Source organism: Polyergus mexicanus, unplaced genomic scaffold (assembly GCF_030449975.1).
Source record: "Polyergus mexicanus isolate NDT 795.1 unplaced genomic scaffold, iyPolMexi1.0 SCAF_5, whole genome shotgun sequence".
NCBI classification, from domain to species: Eukaryota; Metazoa; Arthropoda; class Insecta; order Hymenoptera; family Formicidae; genus Polyergus; species Polyergus mexicanus.
Window position 1 is genome coordinate 11,268,149 of NW_027223325.1, and position 16,813 is coordinate 11,284,961.

General features: G+C 35.2%; 2 protein-coding genes across 2 annotated transcripts; one reads left to right on the forward strand and one right to left on the reverse strand.

The window, feature by feature from the left end:
* The first annotated feature begins 5,631 nt into the window (after positions 1 to 5,631).
* Positions 5,632 to 15,350, forward strand: LOC138933192 (facilitated trehalose transporter Tret1). Its single transcript, XM_070295744.1, has 3 exons — positions 5,632 to 6,181; positions 12,668 to 12,969; positions 13,070 to 15,350. The coding sequence occupies exons 1-3, from the start codon at positions 6,159 to 6,161 to the stop codon at positions 14,356 to 14,358; spliced, it is 1,614 nt and encodes a 537-aa protein (XP_070151845.1). The 5' UTR covers positions 5,632 to 6,158; the 3' UTR covers positions 14,359 to 15,350.
* An 82-nt stretch (positions 15,351 to 15,432) lies between these two features.
* LOC138933193 (uncharacterized) lies at positions 15,433 to 16,493 on the reverse strand. Its single transcript, XM_070295745.1, has 2 exons — positions 16,335 to 16,493; positions 15,433 to 16,182 (listed from the first exon to the last, which is right to left on the reverse strand). Exons 1-2 carry the CDS (start codon positions 16,387 to 16,389, stop codon positions 15,530 to 15,532), a joined length of 708 nt encoding a protein of 235 aa, XP_070151846.1. The 5' UTR covers positions 16,390 to 16,493; the 3' UTR covers positions 15,433 to 15,529.
* Positions 16,494 to 16,813: the final 320 nt, after the last annotated feature.

Consider the following 16,813-nt stretch of genomic DNA (forward strand, 5'->3'; position numbering starts at 1 on the left):
ACTAATATTATTATATAAAGCGCCACTTAGAGCTCTACAACTTTTGCATGAAACATTTTTCACGAAAATGCCTTGTTTCCTCAAAAAAACTGCTGATACGGGCGCTCTGTTACACCCTGTATAATATAATACAAATTTTAAAATTCTACTTTTGGTCAAATATTGAAAATAATATGTACAAAAGCAATCGTATGTATAGATAAACGATAATTGAAATTATTCGTTCGTTTCACTCTATATATTAATTCACGATGAATCGAAATCACTTGAATTGTATTTAGGTATAGGGTAGCGTAGGTAAAACGATAAGAATAACAATCAATAATATATCAATTCATGAATAAACAGCATTTAATTATATTTAATTAATAAACACTATTTAACAAGAACAATTGCTTGTATTAAAATACGTTTTCTCATAGCGGAGTCGATCGACCGTTTCCTATGATATTTTTCCATCATGTTTTTATGCATGATTCATTGGAAGACGGAAAGACAAAGCTCACGCGGCCACTCCTGATTCGGAATTAGCACGAGTCATTCTGGCGTCACTTGATTATTCCGTTTGGCTAGAGATGATAATAATAACACGCGATTAGATCACGATTGATTTACGCTGCTCCTTGTGATCGATTCGGTTGCTCTTGCGTGCCTATGGTCACGCATGCGATACGTGATTCTGTCACCGACTGTTTCTGCAAAGCGAATAAATAGAGAAGAGCCGTTGACCCGCGTGGTTGGTCGCCTCGATTCTTCTCAACAACCGGGAGATAAAAGTATCTATCTAAAAATAGATACGGAAAAGACAGAATAAAAACGATATACTTATGACGCTCTTCTAACTTGTTTTGTTCATTCATTAATTGTCGCATCGTTGGTATTTTGCGGCTAGATATTATGGATCTAATAATGAAAATATTTTTGTGCTATAGTTGCATCTTTATTTTCGATTTAAGTTCAAAGCTTTAACTTTGAATCTCCGTTAGAAAGTTAACGGAAAAATAATCGCAAATATATCGCGTAAAATAAAAGAAATAAAAAAATGACGAATCTCGTAAGATATAGATAGAGTCGTAAAATTATTAGATATTATTGATTATTATGATTATTTATCGTAGAATCGCGTGAAAGGGTAACTTAAAATATTATGTTAAAGTACGGCGTAACAAAGAACGAATTGTACATTGTCAACACCGAATAGATTTTCTTTCTCAAGTTCGTCCTAATTAGAGAACGCGAAGTCCATGTTGCGCCAGCCGCGTGTGCACTTTGTTCGATTGAACACGTGAATCAGTGTACCACCGCAATATTTTTTCTTCGCATGTCAAATGATCACGGCCTATGAAATATCGATTTAGAACGAACGGATCGTGATCAGGAATCGCGCTCGATCAGCGAAGCCAATCATCGGGATTTTTCCGCTTATTGTCAGCGAAAAACTTGTCGGACGGGTATTCTCGTTCATACATAATTAACGAGTCGGCCGATAAGACTTTTACTTTTCCGATCGCACTATCCATTCTCTCGTACCTTACCTAATGCACTGTAAAACATACTTGAACAAATTATGTGGATAAAAAATATAATTATTCTTTATATAGAAATAAATACGCACGTTTTTATTCTCATGTGATTTTTTAAATAAACCGAATATTTTACATATTTTTCTCCGATAAAAAAAAAATATATTTCTATGTACAGAGTAAATATAGTACATATTTCCATAACGCGATAACATATATAGTAACATTTTTTCGAGAGTTATAAGATATAATATACAGATACTAATTTAACTTCATTGCAGCACGCGACAACCGTAACAAGCTCCTCAATTGATTAATTACCGTCTCTCTCACGATGCCAATCCGACGTTGCTATAAAGGGGTTCCCCCCTCTTATCCTTTCGCTCTTCGAAAAATCGATTTTTCTCGAAGTGATTAAGTTGCTCGGTTAAATCCGTGATTGTTTCGGAATTATTTTCTCATGCACGAAATACACTTTTACATCCGCAGATTTGCATTTTATTCCCAGATTTTTATCTTTAATGATAAAATTATAATTAAACTTTATACAAGCCACATTTATCGAAAAGCAACACCAAGTATGGCATATTTGCAATTAAATGTTAATATTATTGTTCGAAAAATAGCTTCAACCCTATAATTTTTCTTCAACTATTAACAATTATTTAATTGTACTTATTCTTTCAGCACGCGATTATCTTAAATTGTTTGAGAAAAATTGCAATCTCTATACCTGAGAACAGTATGATCGAGAAATTTAATCGTGTATATGTGCGTTAATAATTATAGAAGATAATATCTTACAGAAAAAAATAATATAGAGAACTGAATTTTTGAATCTGTTTTTATGAAGGCGAGATTTTTTTTTTTTTTTTTTTTTTTCCCCCGAAGATTAGATCGAAAATTTTACGGAGACTAAATGGCACTTTAAACGCGTTTGCCAAATGAACCGTATGCGAGAATTAACGACTTGCGTAATATATCTTAATCTATCGCCGACAGTCACATGCAGTTTGCAATCACTTGTACCGGCGAGATAAAAGTGCGAACGTTACAAAATGCCCACGGACTCTCATGCAAATAACAATAAATCATTTATATCTCTACATTTCTCTCTTTCTCTTTCTAATTATAATATGTTTATTTGTGCTACACAATATTTTATAATCACATGCATACAGTGTGTTAACCGTATATTTCTGCGGTATATTAGATTAGCATTTAGAAATACTTCCAACTGTTCCGATTTTATTTTCACACATATCTCGAACATATTTTTTTTATATCCTCTTGCATTTGTTGGAGCGAATTGATTTGTTTTAACAAAACTGTTTTTAAATTTCGCGAAAGTTTGAAAAAATGTATCACGATAAATATATTCATGTACTTGTACTTATTGTTGGAGATAATATACGCACTGTTGCTAGAAATCTCTTCAATTTTTAATATGTAAATGATACCAATTCGCTTCTTCTTCGCGCGAACGCGACACGCGGTCTGCTTTTTGCTTTAACAGAGTGCAACGAACGGTGAATATTGGCGTGAAAATAAGTGGGATTAAAGAAAACAAGATGAAGAAGCACATGACTGCTTGGATTGATAGTGGCAAGCTCGTGACCACGGTTTGCCCGATAAACCGTTGGGAACAATATAAATTTAATCGACCACAACTAGCCATATACGTGTTCAGTCATTCGCCAGCATGTTCAAGAACAGGAATTACGAGACGTTCAGCATCAACGAGCCAGACGTATCGTCGCCGCCACCGTCCGAGTGAGTACGCTCTAATGTCGTTGCTTCTTACCCGTTCTTCTTGTTATCGTTATTTCGTCATTACGATATCGTTGTTGATTTGAAATGGAACTGGCGCGTGATTCCCTGACACGCTTTACGATTCGGATAAGATAACGATGGCTTTCGATATATGGGATCGTTCTGCAGAATCTCGCCATCGGCGACTCCGCAAATCGTTAACTTTCCTACGTTGCTTCAAACGTTTCTTATCTGAGACTTTAATCTTACGTGTGCATTTTTATATATGCATATTACAACAGCTTTTCCCAATTACGTTATTCCGTTAGAAACGGAAATGTCGAAAGTAAAATTGTTCGTCACAGAAATAAATAGCGAATTTTTCACTTTTCTTTTCGCCTTTCAGGAGAAATCAAATGATCGTTTGTAAGATTTCAGTCCCGTTTGCTCGAAAGTTGAGAGAATTATTTGCATCCTCGCAACCCGATTAAAAATTTTAATAAAATTACAAACATGCAGAAATGTGAGGTTTTATATATATATATATATTATTAAAAAAACCTCGCATATGACGTATTTCGTCTAATCGTGTCATGCAGACACGCGACGATTACGATGTTATGCGTGAATCCGCGTGACCAAGCACTCCGAAGCCGAGGTTATCTCGCCTGTGTCCGCAAATTACATTTACCGTGAATCTGCGATTTGTCATGCTCGAATTTATAATGTGAGCTGTCGGATGCATCAATATTGACTGATAGGCATAATCAAGCAAACGTAACTAGAAACCGAACCAGCCCATTTTTAAATGTTTATTTAATATTTATACTCGATTTTTCGATGGTATAATAACGCATATATATATATATATATATATTAAAAATAATGCTATCTTTTGAAAAAATATATCCATAAAAGATTCAATTTAATTATGTAGCTCGTCTATATTTAATCAAAATGGTTTCGTCAAAAAAACCTTCCACGCACAGCCAATCTCTCTCTTCATTTATTTGTTTGATTTATACGTATATTTCTCAACTAAGCTTTGAAATAATAAAACCATCTCGTTTTTTCTATCACATATGATACTGCGAAAATAGAAAAAGCACTGAGTGCTATATAAATGTTAAATCATTTCGACCGTTATAATTATCTTTCATTCGACCTTATCGGGCATATTTATAAGTGCTTACATCGTCATTGCTTTTTATCAAGATTCACATGTTTATATAGAGAGACTGGTTGTAAAATATAAATTTGCGCGCTTTCATTGGCAGAACACAGTCCAATATCTATCTTTAATCCTTTCTTTCTCTCAATATAAATTTTCGTTTGATTATTCCGTAAAATTCTTCACTGATAACGCGTACATTGATGCATGATAGATTTGCTGAATAATACACGTGATACCATGCGCGCGGAAATTATTTTCTTTTCTTTCTCTCTTTTATCTCTGCTCGGCAAACGGAGAAGAGGCTATCTTGCAAGTGATTTGCGAAGTCTCAAAAGGTTCTTTTCAAAAGATTGGGTTTATCTCGCATTTTACATGAATACGAAGTAACGTTTCGCGAACAACAATCGTGACGATTTCACGCCGGCCATCGCCGCGGCACTATTTTTCTCAGATAAAGAGATGACCGATCGTTTATGACCGAGGCTTTTTATCGATACTCGAGATAGATATTATATCCCATTCCATTAATCATATAAATGTCTAAACATTTGAAGAAAAAAAAAAAATGCGTTGACCTTTATGACGGCGCGTCGATTGGTAACATTGTTGCGATAGTTTGATATTTTATCACTGTTATCGTCATATTATTATGTGCTCTATCGAGAGCGTTTCTTCGATTAGAAAATCATCTTTAAAAGAAGAGAATTCATGATATATTTATGACATTTAAAAATTTATATATTTTACTTTTAAAGTTGAAAACACTTCATGTAAACTTTCCTTAATATATATATCTAATTTTATCTTTTATTTTGCATAATTCGTATCACTATTATAGTGTTCTATTATTTATGATATCGGTATCATTAATAATAATGGGAAGTAACAGATAAATTTTTTACGATAATAAATGACAAAAAGGAAAGTTCAGCTAAAATCGAAACGACCAATCGTATCGGTCCCTCGCGAATTCCCGTGTTTAATCGATTAGTTTATCGTTTGGCGCTTCCGGGTTTTTTTTTTTTTTTTTTTTTTATGTCATGATCTTAACCTTCTTCCGTTGAACGAAATTCGTGCGTTCTTCATATCCGTCCGCATGCGCTTTGCTGTCAAAGCTTTTTCTCTCCCCTTCTTCTCTCCCCCACGAGGCGAATTCTCACCGCATATAAAGCTTTCGCGTAACTTGTAGCCGTCAGTCACTTCGAGCGAGGCGTGACGTGAATAACGTATGTTGATATCGGCCGTTCGACCTTGGCCTCAGTACACGTGACAATATTCATCGTCAACACACTAAGGGAAAAGAAGAGTGATTCTCTATCGAGGGTATATCGGCGAATATACGAGAGCAAAAAACGAGAGAGTCCGCGCAGATGTATCGCCCGTGGAGAAAGACCTTCGTTGGCTTTTACGAGATTGGACGCACGATTGGACGCCTTCTGGCCAGTCTCTGAGAGTAAAGTATTCGGGGATTTTAGAGAATCCTCGAATAGAGAGAAAATTGTGGCCTCTTTTACGCGAATCCTCGAGTCCGGAAAGTAGAATCCGTGAGTTTGCGAAGGAAGGGGCGAGGAGAGAAAATCTCGGCGATGACCCGGCGATCTTACAGTGATACAACATTGTGATTAGCGAATTGTGATATATACTTATACGTCATATACACGATACGCCGGTATATCGTGTAATTAATTGAAGAGGAGACCGATTCCCCCATGACGACATTCGACATGGCAGAGTGAGTAGACGTGAACGCATCACTCTTCTGTCATTTTTTTTTTCAGCTGTTCTTTCCGAATCTTCTATTTTTCTGAATTCTCGTTGTCTCTTCTATGCCTCTTGTAATATTTCATTTTAAATATAGAAAAGATATAGCGTGGTAGAGCTAAAAATGAACCGGGACTGTTCATTTCGCTCCCTCGCTCTCTCTTTTTCTCTCTCCGGTGTAATCGCATGTTTCACAGCAGCACGTGGTATTTGTAAATACCTAGATCTCGCGAATATTCGTAATAGAAGAACAGCACATTTTTGCGATATCGTTTAAATATGTGATAAGCATTCGCATGAATTCATTCATTACATGGTATTATTCCGTTTTCCGCTATATTACGATCGTTGAAGAAATTCATACTTTTATATAAAATTTCTACTTTAATTTCAAGAGCGATAAACAATTTTTTCTTTCCTACGAGAAAAATATTACATACATATCTACATGTTTCATTCAATATTGTATTTCGATAGAACCGCGTTAATTGGTCAAACGTGACTTTGAACAGAGGTAAGAATACCGCAATAAAATCGAGAGTTGTCAACGTGGCGAATATATACGCGTGATCAACAAGTGATTTTATATATATATCCGAAGCTCTTGTTTACAATCGGATCTCGGAATATCACGCGCGATAACATTTTATAATTCTCATCTTGCTCCGAAATCGTGTCTCCCGTCTTCTCGTACGAGAACAGTAAAATACGTGATTAATGAATATCTGAAGGATTTGAGGCCGCGTTTAAATTTCACAAGCATAAGTTTTAAAGCTGCTCGAATATCAATCGCGAACGAATTGGGATAGATTTATATTATAACTGCTGAAAATTCATCGATCGATTCCAAAGCGTAATTAGTAAAAGCTGAATTTTTTTTTTTTTTTTTTTAACGAGATAATATTGTTTTAATTCTAAATGAAAACGACATTTTTTATTTTTTTATTTTTAGCCTATTTAATATGAAAACTCCGCGTTCGATGTTATTTTATGATTTTATTTTATGCTCTTCGAAATGGAACCTGGCGGCACCCGCGGACTATGATCGAATATAAAAAAAAGTTGTGTCATTTTGTCGATGCTTTTGTCACGTCGTCAGGCGCGTTTTATGATGTGTGCGACAAAGCCCCGCCGAGAGAGATACATATATTTAGCAATTTTCTCAGCGAACAGAGAGAAAAGAAAAATTTTCTTTTCTTCTTGACATTTGATAAATTTGTTAGCTGATAAAACATTGATGCCTGGTATGACTGTGCGCTGATGCAATTTGTCTATTAATGTTATACCGGTTAATAGCAATATTGTATGAGACAAGTACGGTCGATCTATTCGTTGTGATGTATTACCGATACCGTAATTACGGTACTGTCGTCATCGAGCTATTATAATACGTTAATTGACTTTTAATGATATGAACCCGTCTACTCCTCTTCGTAAACTGTACATTATTACAAAATTATGATAGATTTTAATTCAATATCACGTATTTCAGAAATATTTACGTAGTCGATAATCATTTAATTATCTATATATAGCTTTAGAATACACGCAGTTAATCGTAATATTATAAATTAGAATAATATTACATAATCGGATCATTAATTTTCTCGAATTGATAACTCAACTATTTATTTATAATATTTCAGCTTCATTGGTATATTATTTAAAAAACGCGTTCGTTAATTTGTTTTTCATTCTTATGCGAATAACATAAATGCAATAAATTGATGCACAATCGCAATGCGTCGGAGATGAGCGATATGAGATATTTTTAAATTCAAGAAGATGAGGCGATCGCGTAAAAGTTGCACAGTGTGTTTTTCTTATAACGGCCTTGATGGTGAGAAAATTCGTTCATTGACGGCGGAAATCGAGATAATACAGGAAATGAAGCGGAAAAACGTTAAGTTCCGACCAACGATGATGACGGACAATGACGCTTTCCATTTCGTATCACGTTTAAACGACGGTAATGCAGGTTCTCGTCAAGAAGGACAAAATCCTCCTTCGTGACCGTAAATTAATAATGATACGATATTTAAACGATAATAATAAATTTCATGTCGCTGGTACACGCAGATGCGTGACTCGGTGTCTCTTGTAAGAACGAAGAGATACATATGTTGTTACTAATATCGTATGGATTAAAGAAGGCTTTGAGAGAGTTCGTATTATCTAGTATCTCTAGAAAAATAAGATCAGAGTGGATAGAGAGAGAGAATATTACTGGGGCGAGATCAAAGATCTCGCTACCTCACCCTGAACGTCAAGTGGTTCGAGAATTTTTTGCGTCAAAATTATCTTTAAACGACGACGCAGTCCAACACTGTACTACGGACCAGCATTGAACTTCGAGCTAGCGAACACAGAGTCATGATGACGATCTGGATGATTTTAGAACATCGTACCGCGATGCGCGTACCGTGAATTATTCGCATTCGCGAATAAAAAAAAAAAAAAAAAATGCGCCACGTGTAATTATTTGTGCGCGATTATATAGACTTGTTGATACATATTGAACGATCGGAGATGGTGACTAGCCGATTAGCAAATATCCTGCGTATCTCGTAACGCATTATAATATTACTTATTGCTTTTCGAGACGATTTACAGCCGCCGCTATTTGCTCTCTCATATTCACATTCATTGAAGCGGCGTGATGTAATTAGACATTAGACTATTAATATCAGGGATGCGTTCGTCGTTTGGTTGATCAGGCGTGATATCTGCGAGAAATGTATTGTACATGTATTATATGTGTGATGGCATTATGATTCCGTTGTATTGTTGCCAGAGATCTGCGAATTTGCTTGGCGAATCATCTTGTAAATTATTAGATTTTATTAGATTACGCTAAAATTTATAGATTTAGAACGGAATTGATCGAACCTCATTCACATCTAATCTATTATATCGTACCCGATTTGATTCTTTTCCTCTTTATTCTTCTGAAAGTCTTAAATAATTTAATAGTCAATTTTTAAATCAGTTTTTTCCTACTCCTTGAGAATAGAGATGTTGCGAAAAAAATTATTGCTTTCTTATTTTATCTCAATAATTATATTTTATTATTTCGGTCGCATTACAAAATTCGACGAGCATTTTTTTTCTCCTTTTTTTTTATGAACTTTGAACTGCTATTGTTAATATTATATTTCATGTTTCAATCAATGATGTTTATGTGCATGCTTAGCAAGAGAATTAAAAAAAAAAATCACTTGAACCTACGCATTCATACGAACGACCGATGTCTGTACGTGGCATGATAAAGAGTAATCGCGTTTCCTCGATTACTCAGAACCACAAAGCCGTGATTCAATTCTCGCGCGGAGCTTCTATATGAAATATTCTATGCAAAGTATCTTAAAAAATCATTGGATATTTTTTTAATGACAGATTCTTCAGAGACAATTTAGAGTCAATATCTCTTTAAAAAAAAAAAAAAAAAAAAACCACGAGAAAAGTCTATTTATTGCACCATGTATCTTTATAATTTAGCATAAAATAAAAATTCTGTTAAACTAGACTCCACTTGAAATTAAATATAAAATATAGTTCCACCATCTATTCAGCTTCCTCACATTTAGTTTGCGAAAAGTATTCTCTTTTCCAAAAGTTTATAACATAAAAATTATCGATGTGTGTTCCGATATATATTTGATATAGTCTGAAAAAAGAATGGATTTTAAAAAATCTGTCGTAATCAATCTCAACGATGATTCAGCCGGATGATTGAATTTTATATTCGCCGTTTTCGTTTTGTATGCGAATGTACGGGTGAAGGCTATCTCTGGGTGTCACTTGACGTTCGCGAGTAAATAAATGCGTTTAAGATTTTGTTGCGGAAAATTCCGTTGACGCGATGAGGAGGTGGTTGCGCGGACCAGTATCCGATGGAAAATCCTTCTTGCGAAATCGCGCGTTCTAATTCTGTACGTGACAGATGAGCCCCTTAAAGTGTCCCCCGATTGCGTTTGTACGGCCTTGCGATATATGTTACAAAGTCAAGGTGTGAGAAAAAATAGCCAGCATACATACGTCGTGAATACGCTGTCTTGGAACCGCTTTGTCTGTCAAGAACAACGGCGATGCCTCTTCGTTGACAAGCGTCACTCTGGCGTGGCATTTAGAAAACCTTTCTCTCCTTCCGTAATTTTGGCAGACTTGGAAGATCGTAAAACTCAATAGTTACATTGCCAATAATTTTACCGGAGATTATTGTCGTTAGCTTTTTGCAGAAAAGAATTTACTGTAAATACGAAATATTGTAAAAATGTTCCCTTTTTTTCCTCTTTGTTAGAGAGCCAAATGTTAAAAACTATCGCGGTTGTTTGGGAAATTCCGATAATGCTATTAATTTGCATACAATTGTAGGATTTCGGAGCAAGGTTGAATGGACGTCGTGAACATATGTCATGATCAAATGATTGGAGGTCGCGTATCTATGAAAATAACACTCGCGCGCGCATGTAAATTTCACTTTCAATTGGATTTATGATTGCAAAACACGTGTCGAATCTGACATGCATATTCTGACCGTCGATCAATACGTAGCTTTTCACTTACGTTAGAATGATCGATGTCGTCTTATCATTAAATTTAGTTGATTAATTAATTCGCGTATTCGATATATAATAATGAACAAGAATGATTAATACATAAATGTGCAAGTATATAAACGTCATTAATTAATTCGCCACGTTTATATTTACAAATGACAAATTAATGCGCCATCAGTAATCTTCACGAGGACAGTAGTAATTGTCGATGCAGGTGTGAGTAAAGATATCGAGGGAAAAGTCTGAAGATGGATTGTGCAATATGATAAATGGTTCACCGACCGCTTAACGTTTTCTATAATTGCGGTAAATATAAATTGCCGGTATACGTACATTACTTCCTCGATGTGTAACAAGCTGCACGCGTCAAGAAAATTGTTACTCGCGGTTTCGTCGTTCTCGATGAATAGGTAAACAAAAACGCGCGGGAGAGAGATGCGGACATATCTCTATTATCACCTAAGGCCTTCATATTTTTATATACTCGTGTCAATTTACATAAACGATTACAACGATATCTTCCATTCGAGAGTCACGATCAGCATATGGCAGAGTTCTACGAAAAGCAACATGCGTCTTTGTTTTGTCGTAGGGTAATACAAGTGTACATGCCGAATCATTTCTTTATACAATAGATTTTCCCATATTCCTAAAGGTCATGATACTCGACGATTATGTCATCCCGTACGCATAACTCCGCAACTTTCGAAAGACCTAATCAATCGTTCCTTCACTCACGTGAAGGTTCTGTTTTGTAATTCTCGTAAAGCAAATATTATCCTACCAATAAGCAACTGTGTGCAATGTTCCTGATATACAAAGTGTCTTAAAATACCAAATACATATGATATTCCGTAGATATATGTATATCGGAGACTAGTCTAAGATAAAAAAATTTTTCTTTTGCTAAAACAAAGTATTGCGTTTGTTATTAATCGAGCCATGTCTCCATTTCACATACATACACTTTCTCTCTCTTTCTCTCTTTCTAGCAATTTTCAATATTCCCTTCTTTTCTAGACACCTATGCGATATCGTTTCTATAATCAAAGGCGATAATCAAACATTTATATAAATATATACATATATAAAACCTATATATATATATATATATAGGTCGGTTCTAATTTTAGCAACGATAGAAACGACAAATTTAGCAACTGCTATGAACTTTACGCGCAAATATTTAGACTTGTTGCAATTGTCATTATTGACAGACGAATTCGGTTTTTATCTGGCGATATTTAATGTGGAAAAATTTCTGCGTTATATATGTTTCACATTTGCCGCGTTATCTGCGATGAACAAAAATAATTGTTATCTTCACACGATAAACAGCGGCAAAGCCGTGTTTACATCTCTCATTCTCGCGAGCGATATATTTACATTTCCGAAAAAAAAATTTGATTGCAAACTTTATACTTGATAGAACGATGTCAACGAAACGATTATAACGGAAACGGCAAGAATTTCGTATTAAGTAATCGATTTTTATCGATTTGTACATAAATAATACGCATGTATATTAAATATGTAGCTCACACAGTTGGTTGTCTAGCGTCGTCGCATTATTATATCATTCGGCGTATCTTCTCATTCGCATAATATTTATTAATACAGGCAATAAATCTATGCTTTTACATAATTTTAAAATAATCAAACGTTTTCGATATTATATTACTATTAACACAAATGCCTATCCTTGTGCTTTGAAATTTTGCTTTGTCTCATTAGAAATGCGGGGCGCGCGCGATTGTAAGAAATAAGCTGCGAAAACAAAATTCTTGCTCGTCGTTAACTTTCCGTGCGCGAAAACATGTTCCACGTGTTCGCTCAATCGCAAATAAATATTGCACGGTTACAATTATGTATAACGCTAATCGTCACTTTTATTGCAGAAAGAATAGCGACGCGCAAGATCTGGAAAAGACCTCGTTGGTAGACTCGGCGCTGCAGCCGAAAATTCAGCCGCCCACGCTGCTGGATAACGAGAGAACGGACGTAAAGAATGATCCTAACGGGGATGTTCGAACACCCAGAGGAAGCGCCGTCAGGCAAGTCCTGGCCGCGCTGGTGGCCCAGCTCGGCACCATCAACACGGGCATGGCATTCGGCTTCTCCGCCATCGCCCTGCCACAACTCCAGGAGCCGGACAGCATAATTCCCATCAAGGAAGGATCGACGGAAGAATCATGGATCGGTACGTACGAGATAATCAATCTAAATATGTTTTTTATTCGCTACAGAAAAATTGTAATTTATACTGAAAATATATATGTATTTTTTTTTTTCCTTTATAGCTAGCATATCCTCCATCGGCACGCCAATCGGCTGCTTGCTATCTGGCTATATGATGGATATGCTCGGCCGGAAACGTTCGCTCATCATCACGGAGATCCCGGCTCTGCTCGGATGGCTGTTGATCGCGTTCGCGACCGATATACGCATGATATACGCCGGTCGTTTCTTCGTCGGTTTGGGATCGGGTATGGTGGGCGCACCGGCACGCGTCTACACCAGCGAGGTTACGCAGCCACATCTCCGTGGGATGTTGACCGCGCTCGCAAGCGTCGGGGTCAGCACCGGGGTGCTGATAGAATATGCTCTGGGAAGCATAGTGACGTGGAATGTTTGCGCAGCAATCAGCGGTATTTTGCCATTTACCGCGTTGCTATTGATGTTCTTTTTCCCAGAGACTCCGTCCTATCTCATATCGCGCAGCAAGCCGGACCAAGCGGAAAAAGCGTTGCAGAGGTTTCGCGGCAGTACTTACAACGTGAATCGGGAGATGGAATCGCTGGTGGAGTTCTCCAATAAGAATAACATTAAACGACTCACTGGACTTCGGGAGATTGTATGCGCCTTGATAAAACCAAGCGCGCTGAAGCCATTCACCCTGTTGTTTCTATACTTTTTGATATATCAGTGGTCGGGTACCAACGTTATAACTTTCTATGCCGTCGAAATTTTCAAGGACTCAGGAGCGAGCCTGAATAAATATTTGGCCGCGGTCATATTGGGAATAGTCAGACTCATCTCCACGATCGTGGCTTGCATTTTGTGTAGAAGATGCGGCAGAAGACCCCTTACGATGATATCTTCTGTTGGCTGTGGCTTGTCCATGCTAGGATTAGGTGGATACATGTGGTTTAAGAATTACAGTGTCGAGAATGATCTTACACTCGTCGCCACATGGATCCCGGTCTTTTGTATATTCTCGTACACCGTCACTTGTACCCTGGGCTTCCTGGTTATCCCATGGGTGATGATTGGCGAAGTTTATCCAGTCCAAGTACGCGGTATTATTGGCGGGTTGACCACTATGTGCGCGCACTCGTTTGTCTTCATGGTGGTGAAAACTTATCCGTTTCTCGCCAATTCGCTTACTCGTCATGGTACGTTCATTCTCTACGGTTGTATATCCTTATTCGGCACAATATACTTCTACATATGTCTTCCGGAAACTAAAGGTAGAACATTGCAAGAGATCGAGGATTATTTCTCTGGCAGAAGTGATACTTTGACGACCGGCAAAATAAGTAACAAACCAAAAGTTTTAGAAATTAAGAAGGGCCAAATATTACCGTAAAAAGGACCACTTTAATCGTATAATTTTTAGCGTCCGACTATTTAAAAGAATCTATCTTACAATTAGTTAAGAGAGAGGAACGCATTTACTTGTATCGATTAAGTTTAATTGAAGCCCTTCTGCCGAAGAAAATGAGATGAAAACTAAAAAAAATGTTATCTATTTTATTAAGGATGTTATATGAAATGGGCAAAGTACTCAAAAAAATCTGACGTTTGCTTTGTGACACAAATATATACTTTAAGAAATAAGATTAAATATTTTTTAGACAATTGACAATTATAAGACACAAATGGACATATTTTATTATTCTAGAATATTATTTAAACAAATTACCAGAGAAAAAAAAATATATTTTTGTAGAGAATACATATTTGTTCACAAAGCATGAAACTGATTTAACTATATATGTATACTTAATAAAAAATACTACATTCTTGTAACATCAATTATAGGAACATAATAAAATATTAATAAAATAAATTAGCAAAAGTATATAAATTCAACTATAATCTTCAAAATTATGAAGATATATATAAAAAGATAAATAAATGAAGAAATTCAGTATGCCTTAATAAAAATATGCGCAAAGAAAAAAGAAGGTGCTATTACATTATAGTATTAAATTGTATGTATATAAATAGCTTCATTACATGTTGTACATATATAAGAATAGCATGTAATGGCAGCTACTTATTATAACAAACATAAAATTATAGAAATCAGAGAAGCCAATTTTTAATTCACGATCATGTTGTATATATCTCACTGAGAGCCATTATTTTATGGAATTAGATCGAAAAATTTTTCAATTATATATTTATTGTAAAGCATAAGTAATCAAATGTGTAATCTACTCTCAATCATGTACAATTTAGAATCGATATTAATATTAATCAATGAATGAAAGTATATAAATATCATTTATTATATATACCTATAAAATGCTTTAATGTGATTGTTGTTAAGCTATAAATAATGAATGATTGTACAAACGATTTATCTTTTATAAGAAAAAAAAAATGAATTTATTGCTCATTTAATTATTTCCGTGATTTTTCTTAATTATGTCTCCACAAATTCTGATTTTTATGTAATATTTGTAATACAAATTTCAAAGAACACGAAATTAATTAGCATAAAGTTTATTGTTACTTGATTTATACATAAATTAAAGGACTAAACGAGGCTTGTTAAGCTTTGCTTCTCTTTTTGATTTTTTCTCATCTATAAATTTTTTTATCATGTCAGCAGGTAAAATCTCGCCTCTGAAAGTCCTTGGTATTCTCTCCTTGTTCAAAATATTGAGTCTTTCTTTAACGTACATTCTAGCATCAAATGCTTGTGCTTGTTTAATTTTATTAATTAGCTCTTCCTGAAACGCTTTCTCTCTCTTTACGTTTCGCTTATGTCTCACTTTTGCCCATATAAACCGCATCTTCTTACGTAGCTTTCTCCGTTTATGTTTCCTTATTTTCTTATGCCTGATCACAATTAAACGTACCGCATGTTTCTCAAAGATTTCTCCATTGGTAGGTAAATCTATAGACTTTTCCAATATAGGTAAATCATATCGAATGGGTAAATGCTTTATAGGTTCTTGCAATGGAGGAATTTTTGTAACAGGCATTTCAATAATATTTTTTATTAAATTTCCATTTGTACGTATCCCAAAATCTATATTAAGCGTTCCCGGTATAAATTTTATATCGTCAGATTTAGTGTTATCCAGTATGCCATGACTATTGGATGTTAAACGAGATATTACATTTACATCACAATTTGATTGATGTGTTGAGTAACATCTTGCACTAGCAATAGTACCTGAAAAATAATAATAAAAGCACTGTGAATATTATATATATATATATATGTGTGTGTGTGTGTGTGTGTGTGTGTGTGTGTGTGTGTGTGTGTGTGTAGCAATTTTAGGTTATTGCTTAATTATGCGGATTTTAGTTGTCACATATACGCACTTATTCTGCCCACTGCAATTTTGCGAAATGCAGCGCATAATATATTGATTGACATTGTCTAAATAAATTTATCAGTAATAATATTAATTTGCTATCACCATATTATGGAATTAAATAATTTCACAAGCACGTTCACGTTCACGATCCATTTCATTTAGTTCGTACAAATGCAAACATAGATTGTCACCAATTTTAGCATTAGGCCGATATTTTTATATTACTAGATAGAGAATTCTTAGAATTTCTAGATAGAGATTCTAGAAATTTTCTACTCAGTAGCCAATTGCTACTTCCGACAAATTCTTCATGCAACCAATGACATCACTCTTGATGCAGTGATATCAAAATGGAGATTCTCTCTCCAAGATAATTTGGAGTTGGCTCTCTTGACACTAAATGTAAATAATTGTTATTGTTTACAGTTTTGACAACTCGAATGAGATAAATTTAGATCCGAAAAAGATGATATAAAAAGAAGA